General features: G+C 38.1%; 4 protein-coding genes across 4 annotated transcripts; 1 reads left to right on the top strand and 3 right to left on the bottom strand.

Moving 5' to 3' along the window:
* Nucleotides 1-1,691: 1,691 nt before the first annotated feature.
* LOC137740585 (uncharacterized) lies at nucleotides 1,692-2,753 on the bottom strand. The gene has a single exon (XM_068480425.1). It carries the CDS (start codon nucleotides 2,751-2,753, stop codon nucleotides 1,692-1,694), a length of 1,062 nt encoding a protein of 353 aa, XP_068336526.1.
* A 3,640-nt stretch (nucleotides 2,754-6,393) lies between these two features.
* On the top strand, nucleotides 6,394-7,467 carry LOC137740584 (uncharacterized). Its single transcript, XM_068480424.1, has one exon. The coding sequence runs from the start codon at nucleotides 6,394-6,396 to the stop codon at nucleotides 7,465-7,467; it is 1,074 nt and encodes a 357-aa protein (XP_068336525.1).
* An 893-nt stretch (nucleotides 7,468-8,360) lies between these two features.
* Nucleotides 8,361-12,946, bottom strand: LOC137739291 (transmembrane 9 superfamily member 7). Its single transcript, XM_068478842.1, has 7 exons — nucleotides 12,760-12,946; nucleotides 11,369-11,533; nucleotides 11,131-11,240; nucleotides 10,813-10,921; nucleotides 10,625-10,737; nucleotides 9,909-10,059; nucleotides 8,361-9,782 (listed from the first exon to the last, which is right to left on the bottom strand). Exons 1-7 carry the CDS (start codon nucleotides 12,883-12,885, stop codon nucleotides 8,625-8,627), a joined length of 1,932 nt encoding a protein of 643 aa, XP_068334943.1. The 5' UTR covers nucleotides 12,886-12,946; the 3' UTR covers nucleotides 8,361-8,624.
* A 1,710-nt stretch (nucleotides 12,947-14,656) lies between these two features.
* LOC137740199 (WD-40 repeat-containing protein MSI4-like) lies at nucleotides 14,657-20,765 on the bottom strand. Its single transcript, XM_068480025.1, has 15 exons — nucleotides 20,581-20,765; nucleotides 20,131-20,194; nucleotides 19,627-19,713; nucleotides 19,474-19,536; nucleotides 18,489-18,554; nucleotides 18,261-18,335; nucleotides 17,887-17,962; nucleotides 17,414-17,621; nucleotides 17,120-17,201; nucleotides 16,827-16,900; nucleotides 16,507-16,618; nucleotides 16,316-16,390; nucleotides 15,622-15,689; nucleotides 15,261-15,360; nucleotides 14,657-15,136 (listed from the first exon to the last, which is right to left on the bottom strand). The coding sequence occupies exons 1-15, from the start codon at nucleotides 20,700-20,702 to the stop codon at nucleotides 15,041-15,043; spliced, it is 1,368 nt and encodes a 455-aa protein (XP_068336126.1). The 5' UTR covers nucleotides 20,703-20,765; the 3' UTR covers nucleotides 14,657-15,040.
* Between the last annotated feature and the right edge of the window lie 4,945 nt (nucleotides 20,766-25,710).

Below are 25,710 nucleotides of genomic sequence, written 5' to 3'. Positions count from 1 at the left end.
AATTACGCGTTAGGATCAATCTTAAAACTGGAAAGGGAAACGAACAAGATAGGATTTTCATATAAATCGGTCAGAGGTATTGTCCTTCACACAATTTTCATGGAAAAAGACTGAAAGAATGAATGGGATACATGTAACTCTGTTGTGTACAAGTTCCAACCGTCTGTTCCAACAACCCGGCTGTGGTAAATGAAGTGTCTTCATAAGAGGTGGCCTCGTCGGGGTATAGACTGCCAAGAGAATCCTCTGTGAAGAGGAACACGAGGCATCTTCATCTTTGCACTTTGTGAGCCAACCTGTACACAGATATTGGTGAAACATCAAAGGTTTTATTGTCTGAACTCCTAGAAGGGAAATCTGCAAGCGTATTTATTCTATTTTTTCTTTACGTCACAGAGTAAATTCAAATTCTTACAACGGAAAATCATCTAAATCATCAATACCATGTTAAAATTGGCTCTTATAGTACACTTTAGATATATACACCAATACAGTTTTCAGAAGACTTATTTTACCTGCTGGAGCCTTTTGATCAATTTACTAAAGCAAGTGTAGAAAAATCTCAGCACGGAGACATTCATAATCTGTAGTTCCAAATCCTTCCTGACAACAACGCAGCAGATGCTCCCGACTTCAATTTGAATACACGAGCCTATATGGTTATCTCAATGACAAGAAGTCGATTACTATCCAAATCAATACAAAAAAAGATACCAAAGTTTATAAGAGAAACTCGAGTAGATTTTCCTCTTGGCAAATTTCAGTTGGCAAACTTGGCTATTAAATACACTAATATGCATATGTCCATTCAATGTCGCTTCTTCTTCTACCGGTCAGTTCTATGATTGCAAACAGTACGTGGCAACGACAATCTTATACAGGGAAAAAGGGTTTAGGAAACTACATATAAAGCATCATTGCAGAGATTTGTCTAGGAAAGTCCTAATGCATATAAACTTGCAAGTGAAAGCTTCAACACAGAATGGACAAATGAAATTGTTCGATGAAAGCCTGCTGAAAAAGCATCTGTTATATACAAAATCATCACATTCCCATGAAGTTCATAGGAAATGCTCACACATTGTAATTAGTAATAGAGCTGTATTGACATTAAAGAAACTGAATAAAGGAAAAACAAATGTGGAAGCAATAAATGATGCCCAAAAAACATAGAAATTTAGAGCATCAACTAGGAAAGTCTGCAAACTCATACATGAAGGCGTATCCAAAAGACGAAAATCATCAGAGTCCCTAGAAGATTTCATAGGAAACGCTCACACGTACTGGCAGTAAAGAAACTAATGAGACCACTCTAATTGCCCATAATGCACAGCAAACTAATAATCATTCCAAACTGAATTGAAATTATGGAGTCATTCCACTTTGAAACAGAACACAGCTGCATGGAAAACAAAAACAGATATAGAAAACAGAACGAGCAGAAATAGTGACTGAAATAATATCATTATATATTCATGTTGGAAAGCATTGTACAAAAAGGAGTTACATCCTCTTCCAGAACCGTGCTGCTGCAAGAATAAACGAATATGTACTTCGACTGCGTGTAATCCACTAAAGGGGACTAGAAACAAATTGAATGGAAATGAGTGGAAATTATAACTAAAATCTCAAGGAAAACTACGTACAGATATGTACGGGACTGAGAGGCCGAAGAAGAAGAGATTCATCAATTAATGTATCTCTCCTTCCTCCCAATCCCCAATGATCTCGCCTTCCTCCCAATCTCCGTTGAGAAAGACGTCCTCGTCGAGACCTTGCAAGTCATATTCTTCATCCTTAATGTGCAAACCCAAGTCCTTGAGAGGGAATCCTTGTAGAATGTTGAGGAAAGGATCTTTGCTGCCACACCCGCACAACTTCTCAAGTTCCCTGAGATAGTGTTTTGAATCATGATCAAACATCACAGACTTTTGCATGCTTGAACTCCTACGCCGAGCTGATTTTCTGAGGGCCTCCCTTCTCTTGGTCCTCTGTTCAGGAGGAGTGTCAGGTGGACCTTTTAAGATCTTGTTAGCTTTCGACAATGTATCTGAAAATCGAAGCTTCAGCAACTCAACTCTCCCTTCTCTTGGTCCTCTGCTCTTCTCAGTGACAGTTGCAACTGAATGTCCAGAATGTTCAACAACGAGAGTGGCAATGACAAAGTCATTGTCTTTGCCATCGGTGTTTGCAATTGAATGAACCCCAAAAAGCCCTCGACTATGAATAACTGTAGAAGTAGAAGAAGAAGGAGAACAGGTCTCGGTCTTACCGCCATGTATGTGTTCAGGTGAAAAGGACGGTGAAGACGACAAACCCTTGGCCTTTGGCGGTGGCAGAGGACGATGAACTGAGAATTTGACCATGGTTTCTTCCCACTTTGTGTTAAAGAGATTACTGAGATGCTGGGCGGCTGCGCGGACATAATTCCCTCGAGGGTAATAGATCATGGCATTCAAGAACACCCGCCTCACATCAGCGGCAAAGGAATCGGCGCTGGAGTAGTAACCCTTCTCCAAGTCGGACTTGATAGTACCCAGATCAATCGGCTTCCGGATGACGTAGAGATAATCCGGCAAATTCGACGCCACAGGATCAACGCGCTTCGCAAATTGCTTCCCATGTCCGTGCTGCATCAGAAGCTGCAAAATTTCAGCACAGCAGGCCTTCAATTTGGGGTCCAAGCCCTGCCTCTTTTGCCTCTTCTCGGCCCACCGCCTCTGAAATTCAAAGGGCTCCGATTCCGATTCCATCTGCCCGCGCTTTCTCGCAGACCAAGCCATAAAACCCTAAAACATCAACCGAAAGAAAACCCTATTCACGACCGGCTTCGGTCGATGTTCACCCTCTTGAACGAAAAGCCAAAACCCAGATCACAAAACCCAAAACCCAGAAAGAAAAGCCAACCGAAATCAAGCAAACCCTAGTTTCCAAAATTCCGGAGCGGCCTCGCTCGATCTTTCCACTTGCTGAACGAAAAACCGAAACCCCAGAACCCTAAAAGTCACTGGCTCACTCGATCGTCGATGCGTTGAGTGGCGATTGCAAAGAGACAGAGAGGGGCAACTGAAAGCGCTCCAGACAGACCCAGACAGAGAAAGAAGTCAGAAACTCGCTCGCACTCGTTGGTTTTTCTGAGAATTATAGTAAACAACTCAAGGAAAGGAATGAGAAATTAGGTGTTGCTCTCAAGAAAGGAGGGTAAATATGCTCTTTGTGGCGCCAACGGTCCGATATCTTTGTTTTTCAAATCATAAGGTCGGCTGGTCTTGCTTTCACTCGCTCACTCACTCACTCCACTCGGCTCGACTCACTACGGGAAAAACATAAATTAAAACATGTGTATTATTTTTACTATTATTAGGGAAGGGGAGGGAGTGAATATATTGCGATAATATTGAATGAGGAGTTTCGAACCAGAAAAGTAAGATAGATTCTAAAATTTTATCTATTAAAATAAGTTTTTTAGTTAAGATGGTTTATAAGATTTTCGTAACATATAATTTTGATTTTTGAGATTTAAAATCAATAGAAGTGGTCCATGAGATTGTCTATCATTCATTATATTGGTTCTTCCATTAAAAAACTCCATTAAGTGGTCTTTGAGCTTTTTAATGGAATGACCAAAATGATGAATGGTGGACAAACTCATGGGCCAAAGTTATGTGTTATGCAAATCTCAGAAACCAAAATTATGTATTATGCAAATCTCAAGAACCAAGGTTATGTGTTATACCCTCAACTTATAGAGTTTTTTAACGGAATGACCAAAATAATGGATGGTGGATAATCTCAGGGATCACTTCTATTGATTTTAAATCTTAAGGACCAAAGTTATGTGTTGTACAAATCTAAGAGACCATTTTGACTAAAAAACCACTAAAATATTGGACCGCATGCAAATTGAAATAAAGAAATCAAATCCGATTAGCATTAGGACTTGTAATCTTGTAACTAAGAGCTCATTTGGATATGCTTTTAAAATGAGCTTTTGGTGAAAATAAATTTGAAAACAATACTTAGTATAAATACTAGTAAATCCTGAAAAAGCACTTCCTAGAAGAAACACATAACTGGTGCTTCTTGTAGAAAGCACTTACAGTGCTTTTAGAACCCCAAAAATATTTTCTCTACAAGTGCTTTCAATCATTTAAAAAGCACAACCAAACGAATCCTAAGTCATATTGCCTTGTACATCCTCGCAATTCTCGCAGTAGGTATTTCCACCTTGTGCTATCATATCAATATAATTTTCAAATTTTATTAATTTTTTATCATTCACGAGCGGCAAATCAATATGTGTTACATGCCAAATTTTACTAAAAGTTTTAGTCATTTATTGATGGGAACTTTAACGAAATATTGTTCACTTTAACGAAAAATCACATTTTTACACTAAAATGTCAATTATGGTACCATTCACTTTACCCTTTATTTTGTCCTTATCATTAAAACTCAAAGTTTTCAAATTATTTTCATTAGTTTTCCTTTTCTTGATTAGGGAATAATTATTTTGTTTAAACTCATTTGAAATAACAATCGTGAGTTTTTCAAATCTACTTGGGTGCCTCTTGTGCAACTGGTCTGATCCCTTCTTTTTTATTTTTGGGTAGTGGACAAAAGTTGGAGAGAAAAGTGAGAGAGAAAGAGAGATAGAAAACAAAGGTTACTTTATTTTATTTTATTTTAAATTAAAGATGTTATGGTGTCATGCATGTGAAATTTAATTAAAATAAAACAAAAAGTTACTTTGGACAAAATTATATTACTATTCCATAATCTTATTTTGTGATTAAAGATCATATTGTTTTTGTAGTGAACTAATTTTTTAGCAGTGTTCTAAAAAATGGTTAAGGCGGCGCCTGGGCGCCAGGTAGCAGTGCTCCGCCATGATTAACTCAAAATCGTTTTTTAAATTGGCAAGGTCTGTGCGGACGCAGGGATGAATCTATTAAGGGACCACCCGGAAACCCGGACTAGTGGCTATGAGACCTCAACAGACCACCTAAATATGGGTATATGATGGAGGAGAAAACAGTGGCGACGACTGCTCTGTTATGGCCTTCTGCAAACCAGAAGGTGGAGAAGAAGACAACTAACCATTTAGTAAAACGGTGTGTTTTTGCTATTGGTTTGAAAACACTCTCCTAAGCCAACATGGGAGGCTTTTTAGCCTCACCATTTTTATTAAAAACCTAAAAATCACGAGGGTTGCTTTGCTATACAGTCCACTTTATCAATTCTAATATGTTTTCTCCTCCACCACTTAATCCTCTCATTCCCAAATTTAAGTGTTATATTTTAGTTTAAATTAATACTATAAAATGTCTTGAATTATATTTTATCTCTCTGAATTTAATTTATTTAACTTACTAATCATTCAAAATGTCTTAAATTATATGGTATATATGCTTAATGTGTTTTAAAATTTTGAACTTGTTGAATACTCTTTTTGTATTTTATCTTTATTTTATTATCTTATCCATGAATTTCATACAACTATAATTTTTTATATGTCAATATGCACTTATTTACAAGATATACAAGAAATTTACCTAAATCCGCCTAGGCGCTAGCTCGTCGCCTGACTAGCGTCTAGCGTTTTTAAGAACCTTCTTTTTTAGATTATATTTACAAATCATATGATGTGTCATTAATATAAAATACGTTCGTTAATAATAATTCAATCATCAACAAAGCATCATATAGTTTATGTAATTATAAACAATAGATAATATTTCTAACATTATCATTTTAGTAATAGATAATTTAGATATATAGATTATAGGTGCAACTTTTTTTGTTTTTGTTTTTGTTTTTTATATTTGGAAATTACAGTTGTAGTGATGATCATTGACAGCGGCGTTTTTCGCGTAGTGAGTGGAGTGAGTGGAGTGAGCGAGTGAAAGCTACCAGCCGACTTTGTCATTTGAAAACCAAAGAAAGCAGACCGTTGGCGCCACAAAGAGTGGTATAAACCCTAGACCCATTAGAAATTTCTCCTTCTTTCCTTGAGTTGCTACCAAAATTCTCAGAAAAACCAAGCAGCGATCGACTTCTCTCTGAGTTCTTTCTCTTTGTGTGAAACGATTTCACTTGCCTCCCTCTCTGTCTCTCTGTCCCTCTGTCTCTTTGCAATCGCAACGACGACTGAGCCAGTAATTAAGGGACTTCTGGGTTTTGGGTTTTTCATTCAAAACATGTAACGATCGAGTAAAGCCGTTTGTGAATTTTGGAATCTAGGGTTTGCTCGATTTCGGTAGATTTTTCTTTCTGGGTTTTGGGTTTTGTGATCTGGGTTTTGGTTTTTCGTTCGAGAGGGTGAACATCGAGCGAAGTCGGTCGTGAATTTTTTCTTCTAGGGTTTTCTTTCGGTTGATTATTTTTGGGTTTATGGCGTGGTCTGCGAGAAAGCGCAGGCAGACGGAGTCGGAGCCCTTTGAATTTCAGAGGCGGCGGGTCAAGAAGAGGCAAAAGAGGCAGGGCTTGGACCCCAGATTGAAGGCCCATTGTGCTGAAATCTTGCAGCTTCTCATGCAGCACGGACATGGGAAGCAATTTTCGAAGCGCGTTGATCCTGTGGCGTCGAATTTGCCGGATTATCTCTACGTCATCCGGAAGCCGATTGATCTAGGTACTATCAAGTCCGACTTGGAGAAGGGTTACTACTCCAGCGCCGATTCCTTTGCCGCTGATGTGAGGCGGGTGTTCTTGAATGCCTTGATCTATTACCCTCGAGGGAATTATGTCCGCGCAGCCGCCCAACATCTCAGTAATCTCTTTAACACGGAGTGGGAAGAAACCATGGCCAAATTCTCAGTTCATCGTCCTCTGCCACCGCCTAAGACCAAGGGTTTGTCGTCTCTGCCGTCTTCATCCTTCTTATCACCCGAACACATACACGGCGGTAAGAACGACACCTGTTCTCCTTCTTCTTCTACTTCTACGGTTATTCAAAGTCAAGGGCTTTTTGGGGTTCATTCAATTGCAAACACTGATGGCAAAGACGATGACTCTGTCATTGCCACCCTCGTTGTTGAACATTCTGGACATTCTGTTGCAACTGTCACTGAGAAGAGCAGAGGACCAAGAGAAGGGAGGGTTGAGTTGCTGAAGCTTCGATTTTCAGATACCCTGTCGAAAGCTAACAAGATCTTAAAAGGTCTACACGACTCTCCTCCCGAGCAGAGGACCAAGAGAAGGGATAGCCTCAGAAAATCAGCTCGGCGTAGGATTTCGAGTGTGCAAAAGTCTGTGATGTTTGATCATGATTCTAAGCACTATCTCAGGGAACTTGAGAAGCTGTGCGGGTGTGGCAGCATAGATCCTTTTCTCAACGTTGGACAAGGATTCCCTCTCAAGGAGTTGGGTTTGCACATCAAGGACGAAGAATATGACTTGCAAGGACTCGACGAGGACGTCTTTCTCAGCGGAGAATGGGAGGAAGGAGAGATCATTTGGGGATGAATATCTTCTTCTTCGGTCTCTCAGTCCCATACGTGTATCTATACATAGTTCCTTTTAGTGGATTACTAGCAGTCGCAGTACAGATTCGTTTGTTCTTGTAGCAACACAACACAGTTCTGGAAGAGGATGTAACTCGTTATTTTTGTACGATTCATTTCCAAATTGAATGTAATGATATTATTTCAGTAACTATTTCTGGTCGTTGTATCTGTTTCTATTTTCCAAGTTGCTATATGTTTCGAATTTACTAATTACATAATTTAGTCTAGTTGAAATGTGTAGTAGTTATATGCAGCAAGACAAGTCTCTTCCCCCTCAGTTATTTGGGTAGAAAAAATAAAAATCAAGTAATTTGACAAAACTACCTTTAAAATATCACTTTTCAATCTATTTTTTTGAAACAGACAAGTTCAACAAAAGCTAAATAACAGCGATAGTCCAACTCTATCACTCGATGTTTAAAGTCATTAAAAAAAGAAAAAATGGCTTCATCCGCGGTGCAATTTTTCATTATATCTGGATGGCGAGATAATTCTATCTTGAAAAGAGACGCAGCCTGATCCCGGAGTTCTCGGAGCCGAAGATCCTTCGATTCAAACTCCAGTTATCTATCATTTTTTCTTAAAACAATAAAAGGCCCATCAACCCTCCCTTCGCCCAATCGTCTTATAAATTTAAGCTATGAGCCTATTCGTATATGATTTAATTCATTATAATAATATTGACCTAAAAACACAATTAAAAGAGCCCCAAAGAACGGGGATGTACATGGTTAGATCGAGTGCCCGACGAGAATGCCTCTCTCATTGATTTCGTGCAAGCAAAATTAGCGTGTAAACTGTTGAGCTGCAGTGTATCACTTATGGTTTCAAGTTTCAGTGATGAAGAGAGTATTTCTGTAACTTCCAAGTTCTTCAATACGAATAACTAATTAAGCAAGTACAACATAACAGAATCGTAGAAGTGTAGCGACGATGTATCGAAGCAACAAGCTTAAACTACCACGTACAGTTTCATGACACCATAGACGAAAATACTGCTCAAACTCTATCTACAATAAACAAAATAGAAGGTTTCGGTGCGATTCAGAAAGTCTCTTATCCTCGTGTAGCTCTGTTGTTCCTATCTTACCCTCAACCCCTACATGCATCTTCAGATCAGTCAATCTTCACAGAGGAGTAGATCTTTCGAACAAACCAGAAACATGCGTAGAAACCAATGGTTCCGGTCAGGACGAAGAAAGCATATGAAACAATTAGCATGTACCCGAAGTAAAGGATGCCCGAAACAAACTTTGTAATCTCCAACTTGGTAAAGAAGTAGAAGGCAGAGTAGAGGAGAAGGTAAAGAGCAGATGAGCCAGCGGTCAGGTACGATCTCCACCACCAGTGGTAGTCTTCACTGCATAACTGGAAGTAGCATAGCACGATTGTTATCTCCGCACAGGTGATCAGAAGGATAACAAACACGATGAAAAGGAAGCCAAAGATGTAATAAAACTGGTTCAGCCAAATTGATGTCAAGATAAAGAACAGCTCGATGAAAACAGCTCCAAATGGAAGAATGCCTCCAATCAGTATAGAGAATACTGGTTTCATATACCATGCCTGCTCTGGCACCTGCCGGGGAATTTTGTTAGTCTTTACAGGGTCTTCAACAGGTGGCTTTTTGAACCCCAAATAACTACCCACAAAGACCAAGGGCACTGATATTCCAAACCACAGGCAAACCAAAGCAATCATTGTCCCAAAAGGCACAGCCCCAGAAGACTTCTCCCCCCAAATTAGAGCATTCAGCACAAAGAAGACGGCAAAAAGAATTCCTGGAAACATAAAGGCAGTCTTTAAGGTATTCCTCTTCCACTCTGTACCCTTGAACATTTTGTACAATCGTGCAGAGGAGTAACCAGCAAATAAGCCCATGAAAACCCACAAGAGAACCATGGCAGTCATGAGACCCCCTCGGTTGGAAGGAGACAAGAAGCCCAGCAATGCAAATATCATGGTTACGAGTGTCATTGCAAGGATCTGAACCCCTGTCCCTACGTAGACGCAAAGTAAATTGGAATTGATTGGTGCCCTAAAAACATCTCCATTAACAAGTTTCCATCCAGTTTCTTCTTGAGCCTCATCTTGGCTGTCCAGCTGATTATAGTTGGCAATATCTCTGTATAGAGTTCTCATCATGATCATAGCCACCATACCAGATAAAAAGAGGACTATCATCAATGAATTTATAATTGAAAACCAGTGGATCTGATCGTCATTCATGAGAAGGTACGTGTCCCACCGAGATGCCCACTTGATCTCACTTTCCTGGGAGGGGAGGGGTGGGGGGTGGTAAGGCAAAGTTCATAAGTTTGTAGAAATGAAGAAAAGACAAGTTCATAAGTTTGTAAAATGGAAAAAAGAAAAGTAGCCAAAGGGTTCAAAATTATGTACCTTAAAGGAGACATCATATGTAAATACAATCTCCTTATCTTTGTCAACTTCTTGGGGAACACTGCTTCCTGGTGGTAGATTTTTCGTGTCTTTATTGCATGTTACCAGCTGAGTATTATTACCATTCCACTCCTTATATTCGTGATTGATACTATTGAAAAGAGGCGTATCAGAAAAAAAGAAAATCATAATAAAGTTATTCAGTCTTAATGAATAGAAAGTGATCATTTTCAAGAACTCTTGGTTTCTTCCTACCGAATCTTGTTAAAACAAAGGGGTTATATAAGTAAAGAATTCATTACTTGGCCAAGAAACCCATTACATGGCATCCAGCATAAAGGAACACAAAAGAAACAATATTCAGCAATAAGAATTCTTAAACCCTTATTTATATGCAGCTAATTGTAAAAATCGATCTTATAAACATCTCTGTGGAAAGACCTAGATTTTTACAAAGGAAAGGCCCTCCAGGAATCTAGAACAGAATACCACACTTTCTTTCTCTAACTTCAAAATTAAAAGTAAATGACCACACAAAACAAAATATGTAATCAGCAGAGGTCAAATGAACATGCACCAAACGAGAAATGTACATAGATTCTTTTCTTTTATTTTCAAGTTTTAACTGCATTACAGTATTTCTATCATTCAAACATACAAGGCCTGTTCTGAATGAACGTCAACTGGAAGAGGGAGAAGGAAAAAAGATATAGCACCTGTTTGGAGTAACCTCAAACCCAACAATTCGAGCAGAATCAGTCTCGGGATCTTTGTGATACATAACTCGGAAGCTCAAGTGGTTGTTAATAAAATATTTCTCCTCTTTATTCTGTATGGCAAATAAAACACAAGATAACATAAATGTGTCTTACTTCAACATTAGCAACTAGTTTCTAAGGCATACCCCAGCATAATTTCCTTTGAATCCAACACCGAATCCATGTTCATAAGTTGTTGAGGGGCTTCCATCCCGCCTCTGTCTGAGAACAGCAACTGGAAGGTTATCCAAAATCCTGCAGTCCAAGTCAGAGGTCTCAATTAAACCAATAAGAAACATAAAATGATCATTGACTTCATAATAATTGAATATGACCAGGGAGAGAAATTAAGTTAGTGTAAAACTAAAGCAGACAAATCATAAAGGATCGACACTTGGAAAATTAAAAGAAGAGAATACTTGAAACTACAAACTAGAAAATACAGGAATGACATTTTTACTTACATTTGTACTCGATACTTATCTTCAATTTTTTCCTTAAAATTTTTTGCAGATTCAGCGTTTAGATTTTGTCGACAAGCTACTACACAGGATTGCTCCTCCCTCATTTTGAACTGGAAAAGAATTTACAAATAGAGGTTTTAAAACAAAGTTATATAAATGAGATTGAGATTAACAATATTGTTCAAAAACTTCTCTACTAATTGGGTCGCCAAAATGAAAAACGGTTATAACTACTCACAGTGTATACAGAATTCTCAATGCGATCACCACGGAGAACCTCCCCCAGATTTTCTGCACTGTTTATAATCTGTGGGGGAGTACAATATTTTAAGAAGTAATAGTCATACGGGAGTTGCGTCTTTGTAGATGACAATTTGTTCACTTTGATAGAAAGTTCATCTCCCTGTCAGAAAGAAGACAACCACAGTAAAAACATTAGTATTCTATGTAGTAAAATGGCAAACAAGGAAAGGGAACATAGAAGAGTTCCAAAGTCAAAGTGTATAATGCGACATTCAGGCTACAAGCTGTAATCACATTTTTAATAAAAACTTATAGCCAGATACAATATGGCACACGGGGAACGGCTTAACTCATGTATGTCGGAGAAACAGCCAGGGCACTGTCACATGAGTTCCTATTATGTGTATACATTTAATTTGTTTAGAAAAGAAATTGACCCCAATGTTCTCTAACAATTTGAGCAGAAACATAATTATTGGTGAAATGAAAAATGATTGTATGAGCTTGAAAAAATCAGATCCCCTGAAAGCCAAAAAAAAAACATTTCTAATAATCAACAACAGATGGATGGGTCACACTTTGATGAATTTTCTGGCATCATTATTACGACAAACACAACAGGAAAACATCAAATTTAGTAGACAACAAAATTTAGCTTGAGCATTCTGATGCACAGAGTGTACAAATCTCGTCTGCTACTTCACTCTCCAAAAACGCACTTCTAAATCCCATTATGCTTGGGAAAAATAAAAAATTATCCACAAATATTAAACAAATAAATATGTAATGTTCTATCAGTACATTAACTAGTTCCTCTCTTTGGAAGCATTGAAAGCCTTTGTTGCTTCCGAATTATCTGAATTTTGCCTGATATTGATATCAGATCATAATTTTCAACCATATTTTACTCTCGATAGTTTAAAACTTTGACCTCTTTAACATTTTCGATACTTTCACCCACAGGAAACACAAAAATGCTGTAATCCTACAGCCACACACAGATCCTCAGAATCATTTTAAGCCGAAAAATATACTAAACCAAATTAAACCAAAACTTTAGAAATAAAAGCAACCACTTGATTAACCCACACATCAATCTTTAACTCTAAAGCAACTAAAAGCAACAAGAAGATTAAACAGCCCGCTCAAACCCCAACCCCAAAAACCAAAAACCCATGTCGTAGATCTAATTAAAAAACAAAAAAAAATCAAACTCAAAACCCTAGATCCACCACTGGTTCAGTGGAAACGAAGACAAACCGACAACGATTCAGCGGCAATGCAGCGACCAATGAAGAAATAGAAAGCAATTAAAGCGATAAACAAACAAAGGGTAGGCAAATTCGAAGGGAAAACAGAGAAAAATGAGATTTGAAGAGCGCTTACAGTGTGGAAATCGCGAGGAGCAACGCCCGGGAGGTAGAAGCAGTGGGACGAGGAGATGAGGAGGAGCACGGTGAAGATAAGGGTCGTCCCCTTGGTGGTTGTAGGGGCGGAGATCCTCCTACCCATCTTCTTCTGGTTCTTCAACTTGGATTCGAGAGAGAGAGAGGTGCTAACAGAGGCTGCCGCAGGGATTAAAATGGCATAGGCGAATCTCCAGTTCTTCATTCATGAGGTAGAATTGTCAAAAGGTGACCCATTTTGTTTTATGAGCCAAATTACTTTTCCCTCCTTATAGGGTTGTACTAATAACAAATAGAAATGTTATTAGTTTTGACATTAATTTTGGTGTCAATTTTATAAAGTTAAAAAAAATATAAGATGACAGATAGTTCGTAGAGATTCTCAGTTTTAAGAATGTCTCATTAACATTTCTCATCAACAAAATTAAAAATGTATTATTACTCAGTACTACGATCTACTAGTATTTTCTCTTCGGATGACAAATTTGATACCAAATTAAGTTGCATATTATATGACTTAGCAGAACTTCTTATTTTCTTAGAGTAAAATATATCGTTATATAAGTAATTAAAAATATATTGTCCTGTCCATACCAAACTTTTTTTCCTTTATGTAAAACAAACTTTACTTTATTTTATAGGTTTTTGTTTCTTCATGTCTTGGAGATGTTGTCCAAATAAAAAATCATTCGTTTTTACCTTCAATATACATTGAAACTAGGAGATTGTTCATTTCATCGAATCGTAGATAGCAAACGACGCTATAAGGTTTACTTGTTTACGAGTATAGAGGTCTAGACGGGAGAATATCAACATATGTTGGTCTAAATGTGGCCTATAGTGCTCTACTGCCGTGGTTTGTCATAATAATTTGGCATCATATTCACCATCAATCATACTCGAACATAAAACTTTCTCGCTTACAAATGCAGAGTAACACCACTAGACCTTCAATTCAAGTGTGGGAGTCATCAACAAACTAAAATTTATAAAAAAAATACACGAACTAAAGTAGAGTATAAGCCATATAATTTAAAACAATTTAACATAGTTGGGAAATAAATTGTTGGTTGTTGAAATATAGATTTAAATCGAATAGAATTAAACAATATATACAAATACAGATCACCTAACCTTTAAACAGTTGGAAAAGAAAAAAAAGAGAGATGTTCCAGAGGACAGAGAGACGGTGTTGTCCCGCCATACCTCACATCTTACCTCCATCCTCCCCCTTTCGACGACACTCGCTCTTTTATCTCTCCCAACCGCACGCCACAGCCAATCCCTCACCATTACAACCCCACCCAAGCCACCCCCGACATTCCAGCCGCATTCCATAACCAATTCCGCACCAAATGTAACGGTGGGATTTGAAGAGAGAATCAGGTACAAGGTTTGGAGGATGGAGGAGAGAATTAGGCACAAGGTTTTCGTAACTATTATATTAATCATGAATCCCATGTGTGCATCACGTCATCATATTGAAGGAAAATTTAACGGTGTTAGCACGGAAGGACCAATGCTACACTTTTTGTCAAATTGAAGGACCAAATTTGATGGATTTTTAGTTGAATGACCATAGCTACAACTCAATCATAGTTCAAGGACCATAACTACAATTTACTCTGATTTGTTTTTAGTTAAAAATATTACTAAATTATTTTCTCCCGTATTTCGTACAAACCCCCTATCTCAAGCAACCGTGACATATCCTCTCAAGAAATAACAACCAATAATTAACATTAAAACACATCAATATTATTTCTAGTTGGTGTATATGCATGCTACATTCTTATACAACCGTACATACAAAACTCTTCCTTTCTTTTTTCTTTTTTTTTTCTTTTTTTTTTTTACTTAGATTTGTTGGTGCTTTAGGGCCCCTTTGAAAATTACCGCTTTTATTAAAAGCACATCAAAAATCTAAATAAAAATGCTAATGCCTTCTAAAGTAAGCACATAGCAAGTGTTCACGTCATGTGTTTTTTTTTAATTCGTTAGCACTAACTTTTTCTACCAAACATAGTCAGAAGTGCTTTTGGCCACATGAGAACATTTTAATGATTTTAAAAACACTACTCCTTTTGAAAGGAAAGGTTTCTGCACCAATCAACCAAGAAGTTCTGCTTTCCTTTTCGTTTCATAGGATTGGACTGCCGACTAAATTAGATGACCAGGAGTCGCTGTCTTAGCGGACTGGTTTGAAAACTAAAGAACGAGGGGTTAGTTTGTCTCACATTTCCTCGAAAACAAAGGAGACATCACGCCTGGCATGTTGTTAGGTGAGATTTGAACGTATCCAGCTCCGCGAGGACCTCTTCCTCGGGCCTGTAAATCAAATCAATCATCCGCCATATCTGCATCATCAAAATGAATCGTTCATCGACCATAAACGTATAGATAATGTGCTTGTACAGAACTAATACAAGCGCCAAAAAAGAGTGACGGTCAACTTTCTAGAATTAGAAATGTTTTTGTTACCTGGAGGGTACCACCACCTCCAGTACTTCCGCAATCATCAGAGACACTAGCTATCGTCCACGGATCAGACGCATTCCAATGAAAGTCAACAACCTTGTCCCTACAGCCAATGAAAGTATCATAAAGGAAACAAGAAAAGGTTGCATGCTTGTCCAATATTGATATTAGTACGTAATTATCTTTTGTTTTTTCTTTCTTTCTAAGATTAAAGGTAGCAGGTAAGACCGATTACACATGCATAGTAAGGAGTTGGCCGTTGACATCATCAAACAGATGGATCTACACTATCTTGCTTGCATTGAAAGTAGTCGAAGCATATCACTGCCGCTCTTGTTAAAACATGTATGTAAATCATACATACCTATGACCAGCATGTCGAAAGAACAATCCTGGAGGAGCATTTGACGGCTTTGATCCATTCTTGCCAACCTGAAAGGAAGCCAATAATATTTTTCTCTAAATTGATGGAAACGGTAGGAAAGGCATTAACAATCGCAACAATTTCGTTTATTATGCCTCCACAATTTCATGCAGATAATGTCACTTTAGAGTAAAAACCTTATTTATTAACCAATGTCCTTCATCTTCTTTTATTTCATGATCACAAAAAGGACCAAAGCTGGTTTTTCAAATGTCAATACAATGTGTAATGCAACAAATAGATCTTAAATGCTACAAAATGTAACAATGTCGCATAAGAAGAAAGAGTGTAACCCCCGAATGTGTGTATGTATATAAACATATATAGAGATCTTTTAGACTGTGATTAGACTAAACAAAACTGTTAACTCCTGAAATAATAAAGAAAAAGGCCTACCATTTGTTGAGAAGGTAAGAGTTAAAGACAAAAAAGGAAGATGAAGAGCACTACTGTCATCTAATTGTTTTGAATCGCTTAAATATTGACACCACTACGAAAATGTATCAAACGTTCAGACCCACTAATACAAATTAAATATGAAACCAAAGAATAATTGGACACGTAAACTTTCCAGAGAAATTACTACTACTTGTACCTTTAATAAATATCATTAATTTCATTTAAATATTCACACCTTTTCATGATCCCAGATGTTTAGTAAGCCATCCTCGGCAGAGCTTCCAAAAACAGATGCCTTGTGAGGAGACCACTGGAATAGCAACAAAACGAAACACAGAAAAATGAAAATGTAGTTCTTGAAGTATATTATGAAAAACAAAAGGCAGAAATAGAGTTAATAAAGAAGCCAGAAGAGTTTCCTGGCACCTGTACGCAGAGGACAGCTGCATTGTGGCCCTCAAATGTATGAACAGGTGATCCAACTCCTCCAGAAGTGAGATATCGGCGGTCAAACAAGCGAATAGTATTATCGGCAGACCTAAGAGGTAAGAGAAAATTAAAATAAATGGAACCAAACAGCATGAGACTGTCCATGTGAAAAATTCTTTTTTATGGATGCATCAATATAAAACGTCAACATAGCAATATAAAGATTTTGATCATTTTGATCAGGATAGCAAGTTTCATTTTATTGCACTGTGGATATCAAAGTTTATGATCCAGCAATTCCTGTAAGATGCAGATACCCTGTAAGTATGAGATTGACGTCATGTGGATTCCAATCAACGCAATGAAGGTCAGCATCATGAGCTTTGTCAACCTGCTCAAATAAGTAAATGAATATGAATATAAAAAATGTAAATAATGATTGAATAAAAAATCATCACTCGAACTATATTTATACACATGCAGAGAGCGAGAGAGAGAGAGAGAGAGAGAGAGCAACGCAGATTGGACCTGATACGCAAGATAAATGTCATAATGGAATAACTAAACAGAAGGGCAGACTGATAGACTTTTGAGGGGGAAGAAAAAGAACCTTGACAGCTGGACTAGATCCAGCTCTTGTATCCCATAGTATGAGGCAAGAATCATCACCTACACTACAGAACTCCTGTGCACTACAACACATAAATAACACACAGATAATATAATCAGAAAATTGCCGATGTGCCATCATCTTGGACTACTTTATCTTCATAAAACAACTTTCTCATCCAAAAAAAAAAAAAAAAGCTTTTATAGCTGCCAGTACATGAGTGGACATAAGGAGTGGCAATGTCAACAAAATAAGCTGGATATGAAATGTATTTGATTATTAATCAACACATACCTAGATGGGCAGAACTGCACATCCTCAACAGTATCCTCATGCCCTTTATAGACACCCCGTGGCTCAACAGATGGGCAGTCTCTGAGTTTATCGTTACTCCCACCAATCTTAGAAGAATGTTTAGCACTGCCACCTCCAGATCCTGGTTCTGATGCTAAAGATGAGATATGATCATGAATACTCCACAAAATCACTGCTTTATCCTTCCCTGCGCAAAGATCTCCCCATTCAGAAGATGAGAAGGTACAAGGAAAATACAAACATGGTCCATGCAGCCCGTAATTTGTTTGTGGGTGCATTGAAGTTTAATCAAAAGAAAGAAGGTAAATCAAAGGAAGTTATATTTACAGAAAGTAAGGTAAGTTAAATGAATAATATTCTATGCAGTTTACTTGACATTCCCTTTACACATTGTTTCCTGCCTAATCAGTATAATAAATGAAGAATACAGCACTAAAATAGAAAGTTCCGACCTCCAGAGAGCACAAAGGGTTCAGATGGGCACATGGCAAGAGCAAATTCAGCATTATCTTGATGCCCTGTCAATAGCTGTAACACAATGCAATTAAATTTAGTATACACCTATGCAAGGAGAGAAAGATGATGAAGCTATTGTAATGAATAAATTCTTCTTTCAGTATATTGTGATCATGATTAGAATGAAGGTATTTACAATTATTTTTACCCTCCAAAGCTTTAAGGAGCCATTAATTGGTGCAGGTCTAAGGTTACAGTTGGAAGATTTTGAGTTCTAAACAGATAGTCATGCACCGTGTAAAAAAACCTATCAAGTCGATCTAAGTAAAACTGAAAGCAGGAGGATTAGTTTTCTCTAAACAGGGCATACCAGATCTGGACGAGAATCTGAAGCTCCCAGAACAGCTTGGCGATTAGGTTGAGCCTCAATATCCCAAATGAGAACCTGTTTTGTTTACAAGTTGAAAAACTTTATCCACCTCCACTTGTCTATATAAACTTCCAAATACGTAATAAAAAATAACGTTATCTGAAAAACCCTTGGAAGCTTAATAGTTACTATCCATCCAAAAGAATAAACATATAACTGAATGCTTACATCAGGACTGTCAGTGTGTGTTGCCACTATCTTACTATTTTGAGGGAGTTCCCTGATTCTGTTCACCTGCAAAACATAATCCTAGATTACTGACAATCCAGATTTATTTCTTATTGCAGTATAATGGAAGAAAATATCTTAGAGATAAGCTTACACCAATTTGTTTTTGGAGGTGGGTGGGGAATGTTTGGGTTTAGGGTTCAGTGGTTTTGGTGGGCAGTTGATCTAAATGGATATCTTCTGGCACGGAGAAGGTGGTAATAGCAACGGCCGACCAATGGGTTTTGAATTAACTATAGTTGGTTCCATTATTTTCCCCAAAGGGTTTTCCGTTCCTTTTTAAATAGCATCAAATTGAGCATGCAAAAGTCTGATACGCATCTCAGTAAGGATACATATGAAAATTGGAGAAGACCGTCTTTTCAATAGTATGTCGATTGGGATTGACTAGCAATATCTATGCTACATATCTTCAATGCATCTTAAACGTAATAATATCCATTAGCTTGGTCTGAATTCAATATAAGTAATTCACACAACTCATACCCAATTTGTTCAAGACATTAGCATTCCCGCAAGACAAAATACTCGTGGCTACAAATCATTTAGAAGATCATGCATAGATTATTAACAAAAACACAAGTTAGTTTTTAGATATGCCATCAATGAATCAAATGCACAAGGCTAACCCCTTAAACGGAGACTAATATAGTTCACTGATTTATTACCTAGAAATTATCTTCTTAGCGTATTGACTACAGTCAGCAAGTCTTCATAAAAAGTTGAAATTTTTTTCCTTGTTTCCAATATAACCCATTTTCCATTTCCGATATAGAGCAATTATCTTAATAAGTTCCATTTAAAAAGATGATTCGGCAATTACGTCAAAAAATAAGATGTTAAGTACTTTTCGGTGCAAATCATTCTCATCAAGAACTCATTAAGCAGAAATTACTGTAAGCAGACACACTTTAATGTAATTTACCTCACCGGGATGTATAATAGTTTTATACTTTTTCACAAAGGGAGAGCGTGCTTCTTCATTGAACTGTATAGATCAAGCAAAAGATAACCATAATTAGCTAATAAATTAGTCAATTTACAGGATATCAGCTAAGGCAAATAAATGAAACATAACCTGTGATATGTGCTCGGCAGCTGCAACCCTGGGTTTGACAACTTCACAGTTTGCAATGACAAGTGTATTTGGAACACTGCCATCAGTCTGTGGAAACAAACAAACGTAAGCAAAACACACTACAACGATAAAGAGGATGATACACAATCTAAAAGAGACAAGATGGCACATCCACATAATATCAACACTACATGCGTAGGCAAGTAACTGCGTTGCCCACAATTACGAATAATCATATGTTGGTAAATATATGATATGAGGCACTAATTTTTAGAGAGGGATGCACGGCATTGACAGTTGACAAAATCATTCCACATAACATCACAAACTTCCGACCAGGCGACCACCTACTAATAAGAAATGTTTAAAACTAACACGCCAATGCCAAGGGCATGTGGTTTTAAGCATCTGATCCTATTAATGAGCTATCCAAACAAAAAATTACAACATTTCTGTATCAAATACAAAATGGAGAGTCAGATGCTGCAAGAGAGATCTTCATGCCTGTTCCGAAAGAAAAAGGCGCTGACGACTCTTGTAAGTGGCTTGCTCCAGCTGCGGTCCCCATCTACAAGAAACAAAATTGATAAATCATCAATTTTGATTCACTTAGAAGTCTGCAATCACAAATGTAGCACCAATACACGAATTTTTATTCACCGAAAGCTTGAAACAAACACAAGCATCACTACAAAGATCCATTGCAAACACAAATTAAGAACAGCGCACATTCTCTACAAAGTTAATTTTACTTTGACTTCACAGTTCACACGCATTTACCCAAATCCAAACCGAAAAATTTGATCGAAAACGAAACTAATTAGTGCTTGTAAAAGTACAAGAGAGCCAGGTAAGGACAACCCACATTGTGCAAAATCATGTGATAAATTCGATAAAAATACGAAAATAATTGAATTTAGAAGAAGAGGAAACCCTAGGGGGGAGAGTACGGACCTGCAAGAGAGAGAAGGCCAAACAAGGTTGTGATTGGCGAGCCAGTCGTAGAGCACTGGCACCAGCGACTTCCACTGCGTGTATCGATCGTTCACCGACGCCTCCGTAGCTTTCCCTTTCATCTCCTTCGTCTCTCTCTGAGTCTCCTCTTTTCCCGCCAATTCTATCAAACTCGGTCGCTCTCACTCTCCAGTGACGAATACGACTGTACACGGCTTTTTTAAGTGCAGGGAACGGTTCAGTTCACTAAGAGCAGTTCCACTCTAAAGCCTTTGCATCAGCATCCAGCATATTTACCCACTCAAGTGAACAGTAATATACAGTAATAGGTCAAAGTATCTCCACCCCTAAAAAAATGCGTTGGCACCCAGTCTAAAAATTCGATAGCACAAATGATCTCCACCCTTACAAAATGCGCTAGGTTTTTAAAAAGAATAAATAAAAATAATAATTTTATTTTCGGATAAGATTTTTAACCAATTTCGGATAAAATTTCAAATAAACTTAAAAGAAAACAAACTAAAATAAAATTACATACTCATCAAATAAACTTAAAAAAAACACACTAAAATAAAATTACATAAACTCATCAAATACACTTTATTCTTCAACCACAAGCTTATTTTAATTATCTTCACCATCTTGCAATCCCCACTATTGCTCAATCAAGTCATTCTAGCGGGTTACGTGCCAGTATGGCTCTTGCACATCAGTGTATCGCTGAACGATCAATTCATTGTAATGTCCATCCCGTTCCAACTGCTTGTGTTGCACGGGATCTTCGGTCCGGTCATGAGCACAGTAGATACGTGTTCTTGAGTTGTTTATCGGATCCGGCTCATATTCATCGATGGCATCATAATCATACTCATCTTCCACAATCATGTTGTGGAGAATAATACACGTCATCATGATGGATCGAAGAGCCTCGACATCAAACATTCTAGCAACAGACCTGACAATCGCCCAACAAGCTTGCAGGATACCAAAACAACGCTCCATATCCTTCTTACACCGCTCTTGACATTTTGCGAAGTGTTTTTCTTTTCAATCTATGGATGTGGCACTGTTTTGACAAACGTAGACCACCTTGGGTAAATGCCGTCTGCAAGGTAGTATGCTCTGTCGTATTTAGTGCCATTAACCCAATATGTGCATTTGGGCGATTTTCCTTGTAGCAGATCGTCGAACACTGGAGATTGAGCAAGGACATTTAGGTCATTCTGAGCTTCTGGAACACCAAAAAAAGCATGTCAAATCCATGTATCAAATGAAGCCACCGCTTCCAAAATGATACTTTTGACTCATTTTCTGTCGCCATAAGCTCCTTGCCACGCACTTGGACAGTTTTTCCAAGTTCATTGCATGCATTTGATGTTTCCAATCATGTCAGGGAAGCCTCGCATCTCACTCTTCCTCAGAAGCCTTCGCATGTCCCTTGGCGTGGGTGTCCGAAGGTACTCATTAGTGTACAGGGTTTCAATTGTAGAACAAAACCGCATCAGGGACTCCAGAACAATTGTTTTTCCCATCCTCACGATCTCATCCACTTGATCTACAGATGCTTCATATGCAAGCAATCGCAAGGCAGCCGTAATTTTTTGCTCTGGAAGAAGACCTAGAACACGAAAAGCATCCTCTTTTTGCACAAAATATGGATCATGGTTGCAAATAGCACTCATGATTTTGTTGAACAAACTTCGTTGCATTCTAAAACAACGTCTAAAAACATGATTAGGGAATACGCTGTTGGGAATAAAATAATCTTCCAAGAGATTTTTACCTCGTCTTTCCCTTTTTCTATTGAAGTTTGCAGCACGTCTGGGTTTGGCTATTTGATCCACATCTTTCATGACACGACGGAAATGTAAGGCCATCTATCTTCTATGGTCATCATTCGAGTCCTCCTCCATTGCGATAGCTTCATCTCCACCTCTACCTTCCTCGAGATTGATCAATTCTTCAAGTTGTGCCAACAATCTTTTCTTTTGCTCCACAAATTGTTTATGCACTCTCCTTGAAGAAGACATTGTAAAAAAAACTCAAGATTTGAAAACGATGAAGATGGATGTAGGGATGTATGGTTTATATGGACAAAAAAATTTAAGGATGAGCTTTTTGGTATTTTTTTCACACAAAAAGTATATGAAAGCTATGGTAGAAAGTGTAGAAAATATTGAAATATGGTGTAAGGTGGAAGATGAGGGTTAGATATTTATAGAAGAAAATAACTTTTTTAAAAATTTTATGTATTTTTTAATAATTTTTTTGTATTTTTTCATAATTTTTAATAAATTTTAATATAGTTAATTAATCTGGACTGTTTGATTTGGAAAAATATTCAAATCCAAGAGCCAAGGCGCTGCCACATGGCCAAGGGTCATAATTATGACCGTTAGGCCTTTTTTTATTTATTTTATTTTTATTTTGGGTGAAAAAAACGTGGACCATTAATATGTGATCAGACGGTCCATTTTAAAAGTCAAATTAAATTTTTTTTTTTACCGTTGGAAATCCAACGGCACTGAGGAGGGCCACGTAGCTCTAATCCGAGTGAACACAAGTATGTTGCACGTGCCAGCCAAATAGGCCGGCCACTGGGTCTGTCTGAAATGGGCTGGTCTGCTGCCTGGCTTGGGCTGGGTGCCAGGCTGTTTTGCGGATGGAGTAGATTGACAGGGTGGTGGGCTGATTTTTGGACAGGGTCCTGGGCAATTTTGTGTCCGGTGGAATTGCTCTAATACTGAACTGAGTTTGGTTTACGACACGCGAGCTCATTTAGATGTTTATTTAAAAGGGTAAATTACACAAAATTATCTTAATTATGGGTCGAACGATATCATACCTCATCTTACGAATTTGTTCCAATGTCATACATTCGTCAGTTTTTCTATTAATTTCTCTATTAAATGCTGACGTGACTATAGACGGGGCCATTCACTAATCCAACTAGATTAAAAAGTAATTAAATATATTTTTAATAATTAAAAATTAAAAAACTAAACAAATAAAAAATGGCACAGGGATGCAGGCCTTCCTTTTCCTCCACCCACACCAACCTTTTTTCTTCTTCTTTTCGACAGCCACCAAACCCTTCCTCACCCGTCCCCCCAAATCCAAAGACCACGCATTGCGAGATGCAGAATCTAATCGCCGGTTGCCGGTCACCACCACCACCATAACCGCTTCCCTTTTCTTCCCAAAGCTTTCAATCAAAGCCTCATTCCCTGATCGCGAGCCTTCCGTTCTCATCACCAACAACGACACATCCTCTTCGGGGCTCCAATCCTTTGCTTCGCACGCAACCATGCTCTTTTCAGCTCCATCGAGGTTGACATCATCACCTAAGCCGAGCTCCAGGAGAATGGATTCCTCTCCACCAGGCACACCAAGCTCGTATGCACCATTAATCCCACCACTTCTGGATTTGACCAGCTTGAGTCGTTCGCCGTCAGCGGCATGAACATAGTGCATCAATATGTACTAGATCTTTGATGCAGGAAGATCGAGTCGGGTTGGTTTGGGTATGGAAGAATTAGGGGAATGATGGGTCCGGTTAGGTATAGAAGGACTAAAGGAAGGATAGGTCGGGTTGGGAGATGGTGGTGAGGGAAGGACAAGTGTGAGTGGGGAGAGGGACGGACAAGGGAGACCGAGTCGACAAGGATGGAGGAGGAAGAAGGGGTCTAGGTGATAGGGAAGGGTTCAGATTTAGGTTTAGTTTTTTGAATTTTAAATTTTAGATTTTTTTTAGAGTTTTAAATTGCAGATTGTAGGTTGCCCAGAGAGAGGAGAGAGAAATGAGAGAGAGAGGGTGGTGGAGGAAGGTTGGGGGGATGGGTGAGGAAGGGTTTGGTGGCTATCGAAGAGAAGAAGAAAAAGGGTTGGTGCAGGTGGAGGAAAGGGAAGGCCACATCCCTATGCCATTTTTTATTTGTTTAGTTTTTTAATTTTTCAATTTTTTAATTTTTTAATATTTAATTAAAATAATCCAGCTGGATTAGTGAGTATGCCCCACCCACCTCTAGCCACGTTAACATTTAACAGAGAAATTAACAGAAAAACTAACGGAGGTATGACATTGGAACAAATTCGTAAGATGAGGTATGACATTGTCATTTTTTAAAATTGAGGTATGATAGTATCGTTCGACCCATAGCTGAGGTAGTTTTGTGTAATTTATCCTTTTTAAAATTATTGAAAACACTCTTAATGAAAATGTTTTTGGAACCAATCTTTAGTATAAATGCAAGTAAATTATGAAAAAACATTTAAAGTGCTTCATGGAAGAATCACATTGTAATACCCTAAAAAATTTTAAATATATGATTATGTGGAAATTTTTATTGGAAAGTGAAATGACAAAAATGTCTCACTTAGACTAAATGTAATTTTATGAGGACATATTTTGTCCTTATATGCTTCGTTGTATTTCTTGGCATATTTGGATAGAGCTCGATCTCACGAACGCGTAGGCACAAACTGTTTGTGAAACAGAGTTATAACGAATGAGATATGAACGAGTGAAGTTAGGGGTGAAATGGTCATTTGACCATAATCTGGATTTCTCTTGATAATTGTGAGGTGCCATGTGTGTGGCATTGGCTGGGAGGGAGAGCACTACCCAATCAGAAAACAAGGAAGGAGGGAAATGAGAGAAAAAGGAAAATGAAGGAAATGAGGGAAGGGAGAATGAGAGAACCAGCCAACCCGATTTCTCCACCCGACCCACCAACTTAACCTGCTCATATCTCTTCCTTACGAACTCCGTTTTGGGTGATTTTGGTGTCCATGGAAAACCCTTGACGAGCCCTACATCTCTGTAGTGTTAGATTTCCCAATTTCTTTGCCATTTCTCCAGTTTGAAGCCATAAAGCCCATGACTTTTGACGCGGCTTTAATCTTTTTCCCGTGGCTCCGGCAAGCTTCACCATCAATGACCACCACCACAAGACTCCTCTCAACCCCATGAGCAAGGCCCAAGTCTTTAATGAGGCGAGAAAGTTCATTTTGGTGACGAATCGATAACTACCCAAATCAAGGGTTTCCGACGGGTTCGAGTCAATTTGAAGCCTTTTCCAGCCAAATTGAACTTGGCCACAGGTATAAAGTTTGCTATACTCTTTGAGA

This window comes from Pyrus communis, chromosome 7, assembly GCF_963583255.1.
Source record: "Pyrus communis chromosome 7, drPyrComm1.1, whole genome shotgun sequence".
Taxonomy (NCBI): domain Eukaryota; kingdom Viridiplantae; phylum Streptophyta; class Magnoliopsida; order Rosales; family Rosaceae; genus Pyrus; species Pyrus communis.
Note: the sequence above shows the minus strand (reverse complement) of the source record. Positions and strands in the feature narration are given on the sequence as shown.

What these genes read in the sequence shown, in the direction of transcription:
- LOC137740199 (XM_068480025.1), bottom strand. Translation starts at nt 20,702, where the DNA reads ATGAAAGGGAAAGCTACGGAGGCGTCGGTGAACGATCGATACACGCAG. An exon ending in CTGCCGAGCACATATCACAG is followed by an intron (nt 19,537 to 19,626) that starts GTTATGTTTCAT and finishes TGATCTATACAG; the next exon opens with TTCAATGAAGAAGCACGCTC. An exon ending in TTTCGACATGCTGGTCATAG is followed by an intron (nt 15,361 to 15,621) that starts GTATGTATGATT and finishes CATTGGCTGTAG; the next exon opens with GGACAAGGTTGTTGACTTTC.
- LOC137740585 (XM_068480425.1), bottom strand. Translation starts at nt 2,753, where the DNA reads ATGGAATCGGAATCGGAGCCCTTTGAATTTCAGAGGCGGTGGGCCGAG.
- LOC137740584 (XM_068480424.1), top strand. Translation starts at nt 6,394, where the DNA reads ATGGCGTGGTCTGCGAGAAAGCGCAGGCAGACGGAGTCGGAGCCCTTT.
- LOC137739291 (XM_068478842.1), bottom strand. Translation starts at nt 12,885, where the DNA reads ATGGGTAGGAGGATCTCCGCCCCTACAACCACCAAGGGGACGACCCTT. An exon ending in GATAAGTATCGAGTACAAAT is followed by an intron (nt 10,922 to 11,130) that starts GTAAGTAAAAAT and finishes CTTGGACTGCAG; the next exon opens with GATTTTGGATAACCTTCCAG. An exon ending in CATATGATGTCTCCTTTAAG is followed by an intron (nt 9,783 to 9,908) that starts GTACATAATTTT and finishes CTCCCCTCCCAG; the next exon opens with GAAAGTGAGATCAAGTGGGC.